Source organism: Pseudomyrmex gracilis, unplaced genomic scaffold (assembly GCF_002006095.1).
Source record: "Pseudomyrmex gracilis isolate BER0280 unplaced genomic scaffold, ASM200609v1 scaffold_90, whole genome shotgun sequence".
NCBI lineage: Eukaryota > Metazoa > Arthropoda > Insecta > Hymenoptera > Formicidae > Pseudomyrmex > Pseudomyrmex gracilis.
This window is the reverse complement of record NW_018020674.1, coordinates 71865-78928: the sequence shown is the minus strand read 5'-3', so window position 1 is coordinate 78928 and position 7064 is coordinate 71865. Positions and strand designations below refer to the sequence as shown.

The window sequence follows — 7064 nt, the reverse complement described above, 5'->3', positions numbered from 1 at the left end:
GCCATCTTGAAATTTCGAACACGTATGCGGTTACGTGTGATAACTTTGCTCGGCAAAAAAAAAAAAAGATATCTTTTCGCGACGAAGTCCCGATTTTAAATGTCGACGTATCGTTTCTCGCGTCACACACACGTTGATCGCCAATGAGAAACGCATTCTGAATTTTTCATATAAATCCGCTGAATATTTGTTTACACATGCAACAGCTAACAACAGTATGTATGGTTTTACTCGAGCTCTCGAACCCTAAGCCTGAGCGAATATACAAAAGACGCAAAAACTTGGCGACACAAAAGCACGAATGAGAAAAAAAAAAAAAACGTCGAACGAGAACGTATCACGCCGGTGATACGCAACTGGAATACTTTTTTTTTTGAACTTGTCTAAAAAAAAATAAATAAAGAGAGCGCGGGTTTTCTTTTTGTTTCAAAAAAACATTTTAAACCGAAATTTTGTTTTTTCTACGTTGCAGTGAAAATAAATAAAATTTGACGCATCTCGAGAGCGGAGCGCGTGTGCGACGCAGTAAATTTATCTCCCGTTACGTATCCATTATTTCCGAAAAAAAAAAAAAGAGAAGAAAGAGGAAGAAGAGAAGAGACAGAGAGAGAGAGAGAGGACACAGGATTATGCGATCGGGCTTCGCGCGCCCTTCCGTTGCGTCTTATTGCGTCGAAAAGAAAAAAAAAAGAAAAAAAAAAAAATCGCACACACATCGCGGAACACATCACCTGCGTTTCTATCCCCGACCGTGGCGTGGCGCGAAACGCGACCGCGGCGGTCGGATGGAAACGGTCCTTCTAGAAGCGCGGAGAAGCGCGAAGGAGCGCGACGCCGCTGGACGGCATAACATAGCAGCAGCGCAGCGAGAAAGCTATAGCAGCAGGGAAGGAGAGAGTAAAGCGGTCGTTCTGCCGCGGCTTTTGTCGTGCGGAGATGTGAGTGGTCCCGGAACGACGTTCGCCTAAACCACGGAAACGGAATAAGCGCGCGCGCGTGTTGCCCGACGAGTCAGCAGGCCCGACGTGGCCGTCCGTTGCGTATTCGCGCACGGTTTCTGTCAAGAGTCGTTCGCCGAAACCGCACGGCGTGATGGCAGACTTAGTTCGGGCGTCATAATCATCGCGGCGGCAGCTGCAAGTCGTCGCGCCGATTGTCGCGTGCGTACGGTGGCGCACGGTGGTGCTTGTCCAACCTTTTTCCAGGTTCGGCGGGCTTCTTTTTATCACGACATGGCGGGCTTTCGTGACAGGGACAGGGCCCTATTCCCTGTTCAAAGTATATCGGCGATTGTGCAGATTTTTAAGAACCAACTGGAGAACAACGCCGAGCCGGACCTCGCGCTGCTCTCGATTCTCGCCGGTGCCGTCGAGAATTCGCTCACGTGCAATCACGGTTTCACCCCGCCGGAGAACGCCGTTTACGACGAGCCGAAACTACCGGCAGTTGAGTACCATATCGCGGAAGCGCTTTACACCAAATTCCACGCGGTCGTCAAAGGCGCCGTCGATCTAACCGTCTACGATACCAAGTACGCAACTCGTGACCTGGTGAAGAAGGTTTCGGACGTTATATGGAACTCGCTCACCAGCAGCTATTACAAGGATCGCGCGCACCTCCAGACCCTCTACAGTTACCTGACAGCGAACAAGCTGGATTGCTACGGGGTTGCCTTTGCCGTTGTAGCTGGGTGTCAAGTGTTGGGATTCAAGGATGTGCATCTTGTCATGTCGGAGGATCACGCATGGGTTGTGTATGGCGAGGACGGCACCGAGACAGCTGAAGTTACATGGCACGGTATGTTATTCTGCTTCAGAATCTTTTGTATACAAGATATTTCTTTAGTAGATGTCTCTTTTTGATGTTTAAACGAAAGATACACAACTGTAATTTCTTCACGCAATTTCTTCAGGTAAGGGAAATGGGGACAAGCGTGGACAATCGGTTGAATCTGGTATTGCGTCTCGATCTTGGTTGTATCTGAACGGTCAAGCGATGGTGTGCACTCGTGCTTTGGAAGTGGCTACCATAGTGTCCGCCATAAATCCTAGTCTGAACCAGAACACCGACGCCGCTGAAGTAGCAATGCTTCAGCAGGAATTATTGTGGCTGCTTTATGACTTGGGCCATCTCGCCAGGTATCCCATGGCGCTGGGTAATCTGGCCGAGTTGGAAGAGGCTGCACCTACACCCGGAAGACCGCCGCCTATAGATATCTTTCGGGTTTGTCATTTTCAAATATAATGTAGCGATATATATTGTGACGTTCTTATTTATTCTGAAATCTTATTTTGAGTCTGAAATTTATTTCTGAATATATGTGTGTGTAGGAAGCTATAAGGTCGGCGAGGAGGTATTACGGTAACGCGCATGTCTATCCTTATACTTATTTGGGAGGATATCTGTATCGGCACGGATTGCATGTCGACGCGTTTGCCTCATGGGCCGATGCTGCCGACGTTTTGCGAAAGTAAGTATGTGACTCACAAATTTTGTTTTCATGTTTGTTTTTGTGTTTTTTTTTTTTTTTACATTTGCTCTTTCCAACTTGTGAAATGTGATTGCGAAACAAATCGGTGACTGTAAATATGTTAAATGCTTCATTGATATTCGTTTTACGATATTACGATGAATAATGCAAATCGGTGTGTGTAATGTATAGATATGATTACTCACGGGATGACGGTGAGATATACAAGGAGCTGCAAGAAATCGCCAACGAGCTGATACCGCACTCGGTGCGCGTCGACGAACGCCTGTTGCGACAACCACGAAGCTTCGCGTACCTGTTGAGATTTTACGACGGTATCTGTCAGTGGGAGGAAGGCGCGAACACTCCCGTGCTGCACATAGGCTGGGCCCAGCCTTTGGTCAATACGATCTCGAAATTCGACGCCAGTATACGCGCGCAAGTTGTTATAGAATGTTACGAGACTGAAACCAAGCAGAAGGAAGAGACCGAGGTGAAACGAGAAACAAGCCCAGAGGAAACGCTGAACAACAATAACAACAATTACTGCAAGACCAAGGAGAAGGGCAACGCGGCGCGAGATCTGATCAAGAGTTTGGAGTCCAAGGTGCCCGCCAACTCGGCGTCCACGCATCCGAGCATTCAGGCCCTGACGGCGGCTTGCAGCGAGAAGATACTTAATCGGGATTACCTGCTGCAGGGCGGCGGTGAACCGTTCGTCGCGCCATCGGACGACGCCCTACCTCCGGCACCTTCCACTTCCCAGGAGAAGACCGTCGAGCCCGAGGCTATCGTGCCCGACACCAAGAACGAGAGATCGAGGATAACTTTGTACAGTCAGAAAATGAAGGGCCTCAAGGATCTGCTGTTGGCGGAGAAGCTCAACACTCAAGCGATCTCGTTGCAGCTCACTGCGCAAAGCCAGGTACAGATTGGAAAAAGGCCACGCGGCGGCGACGACGTCGGAGTTAGTCCCAACCAACGTCCCAAGAGAACACGCCGGGAATAATATAAGATTTTCGACCGACGTTTCGGTATAGTGAAGTATTGAAAGTGCCACACACCACTTCGCGGTATTAAACTATTCGCTCGGTGAGATCCCGAAGCGGATGCGATACGACCGGTCGATTACCCGGCGCGAGTATATGATCCGCGTGAAAGCAGTCATTAAAAAAAAAAAAAAAAAGATTTTACCGACCTCTCCTCACTCTCGGTGTTTCCCCGCTGGTTTAGCCGGGACGCGGATATGTACTATGCCCCTTGGTTGGACTTATCCCAAAATTTTGACTCCCCGAAAGTGTCGTGATAAGAATTTTCGTGCCGTTCTTGATTTGAATTTTAAACCCTCCACGGTGCTCCTCTCTCGCGTTTCGCAAAAACGTCGCCGCGAGTTCTTGCGAGACGCAAACGTTTTACGTTACCGTCGGGGATATATTGCCGTTAGAGATATATATATATATAATATAATACATATATATAGAGTATAAAAGTAGATATGGAGATAAAAAAAATTTTGGTAGAAAAGTACAAAAAAGAGTTTTCCCCTCTTTTAAGTTAATGAGTAGAAATCTCGTGCTCCTGTTACGTCTCGATTCGAGTATTTTGTGCGTGTAAATATTATAATAAATATATCTCTTGACTTCTTCCACAGTGCGTAGAAAGCTGTGACCTGCGTGGCATATGGGGGGGAAAAGGGTATATATATATATAAAAAAAAAAAAACAAAAAAAAAATGAATCGAATATTGTGTACCTAATCTGTCTCTACGATCATTTTTTTTCGAGCATATAGAGTTATTTATTCTACAAAATTATACATATAATTTTTTTTTGCTTGACGAGAGACAATCGTCGTCACGATTTTTATATACCGTAATCTCTCTTTGTAATCTCTCTTGTTGCACTCTTATTTATTGAATCATGGTTTTTTTCTACTTGAAACTATATATCGCACTATATGTATAATTGATATAATTACGATTGACAAGTTGCCGTTAATGTTTTTTACAATTTTGTAGTTGATCAACTTCTGTTAGAATTATACGCGCGACGCGCTTGTGTCTAGTAAAGAAAAAGAAACACATTCCACTCTCCGCATGTGGTGCAAACTAATTAAGTTTTTTATCTTAAGGTATATATATTTAAGCGTAAAAACAAAAAAAATTCTCGCTTATTTTTATAATTATTTATTTTTCAGAATAATTGTATGAGAGTCTATTCGTATATATATATACACACAAGACTTCTATTCTACTGTTTGCCGATAGAAAAACGAGAAATGATGAGCGTTTTTTTAGACGGTTCGTCATGTTTGATCCCTGAATCTGAACTATACACCGATAATGTATTTGTCGCGGTAAAAACAAAAAAAAAAAACAAAAAAAAAGGAAGAAAAACGCACGCGATTACAAGTCGCACGTTGTCGTTTCGAGATAGCAATCAAGCCATGCATAAATTTTATCTTCCTTCTCCAGTGTATGTGTAAGGCACGCATTCGACTTATCCGATGACGAAAAGTCTGTTTTCATTCGCGTGCTTTTAAACATTCGTTTACTCGTCGTTCTCTCGATAAGTTTTTTTTTTAACTCGTAAAAAAAAACAAAAAAAAACAAAAAAAAAACGCGGCGATCCTTCCCGGACGCATTTGTAATCATCATATTCGGTTAATCGTCGATGCACGCGTAAAAAAAAAAAAATATAAACTATATATACAATCCATGCTTTTTCGGCTGTTAATCGCTTTCGATCAGGTTGCGATACCTGTCTCTGTAAGGTTCACACACGATTTGTTTGTTTATTTTATTTTTTTTTGTAAACTTAAATAATCTCCCGTTTGCCTCAAGATTTTTCGCGAGCGACGGAGACACACATCCCGTCGCCCGCGTATATCCATAGTACGTAAAAACAAACTCGGTCGCGTCCGACGAACGCGACCGAGGCTCTTTGATGATGTTTAAGCGGATTGTTGTAGAATACGTTGTTGACACAGGAATGAGAATATAAAAAAAATAAAAAAATAAAAAAAAAAAAACGCGCGGTCCGAGCTGATCGACGATAACTTAATAATGAAGGGCGCTATCCTTACTGTGATGCTGAATATACTATTTATATGATATATATATATATATAAAACAAAAAAGTATATATATAATTATACAAATATATAATTATACAATTTAATAACCGTAGTTGTGGTAATAACAAACGGCGTGAAAGAGTCATACAGTGAAAAGGCGATTTTATCTGATATAGATACTCAGAGAAAAAACTTTGTTTTTTAATCTCTCGCTTTTGTGTGTATTTTTTTTTTTTATCGTGTCATTTAGGCGACCTTTTGAATAACATTTATCAATATGTATGTTGAGAATGAAGAGTAATAAATTCTTGCAGAAAAAACTTTGTTTTTTAATCTCTCGCTTTTGTGTGTATTTTTTTTTTTTATCGTGTCATTTAGGCGACCTTTTGAATAACATTTATCAATATGTATGTTGAGAATGAAGAGTAATAAATTCTTGCAGAATAAATTTATATTTTGTGTTTTTTCAAAATATTGATTTTTGCCCCGACTCGACGCGCCGCAAGACGCAAACGAAACGATTTCCGAAAGTAGAAGATTGAGAATATCTGAGAAGAGAGAAATTTTTTGATTATCAGCTGAATTTGCCCTTTCGATGTATGCCGTGCCGTATCTCTATAAAAACTAAACGATCGTAGTGTTAACTATGTCAAGGTACATGGAATGCCAGATTGTATTGTAATGACAGTCCGTCGCCTGTGGCGTGCGCGTACCAAAATTCACGCAAGATTCCGCAGAACGATTGCGTTTGTACGTCGTATTTTTGTTTTTAAAGGTATGTATTTTTTTTCTTTTTTTTTGTTTTTTACATGAATCGCGTCTTTCTAGCGTCTTCGACGTCGTCCGCACTGAATTGCATCAACCGCGGTTTGGTTCGACTACTATCTACGTTCGAACAGCGATTCGATTTCTTCGCGGAAGAACAGATAAAAATTCAAAACCGAGAGGAATACGCAAAACAAAAAAAAAACAAAAGCGTATCACCGCGAGCGGCACATTTTTTGATATCATCGTTTTACAGACGCAACTTGTGCACTATTTCAACTTGTAATTGACACTGATGACGAAATTTGAATATTTAGTAGCTGCAACCGACGTTGGTGCAATCAACTCACGGAAACGAAAGAAATTGCGCGAGATAGCAGCGATTGCGCCGCGCGTTACGAACGCTTTTCAGAAGAAACAAGACCTCTTCCGAGAGTCGACATCGCGACATCGCGAAAGAAATTCTAGGGTATTTCTGAATTCGATTCTTTTCTCTCATCAAACAAATATACATACATTGTATACATACATGTATACTCAGTATTCTTTCCTCGTCCACGATAACGTTGAACGAACGTTATCCGCGAGCGTTAAAAAAAAAAAAAAAAAAAAAAAAAAAAAAAAAAAAAAAAAAAAACAAAAGAAAAGACTACAGGGATTATAGCGTGCAAAGTTATAATGTATGCATAATTAATGATGTGCATAATTATAATGTGCTTAATGGTAGAAATAGTAGGTGAAGATGTGTGGTTAC

At 42.0% G+C, this 7064-nt stretch overlaps 1 protein-coding gene across 1 annotated transcript; it reads left to right on the top strand.

Moving 5' to 3' along the window:
- The first annotated feature begins 799 nt into the window (after positions 1-799).
- Positions 800-5605, top strand: LOC109855468 (menin). Its single transcript, XM_020429749.1, has 4 exons — positions 800-1797; positions 1913-2223; positions 2331-2470; positions 2663-5605. The coding sequence occupies exons 1-4, from the start codon at positions 1233-1235 to the stop codon at positions 3477-3479; spliced, it is 1833 nt and encodes a 610-aa protein (XP_020285338.1). The 5' UTR covers positions 800-1232; the 3' UTR covers positions 3480-5605.
- The last annotated feature ends 1459 nt before the right edge of the window (positions 5606-7064 follow it).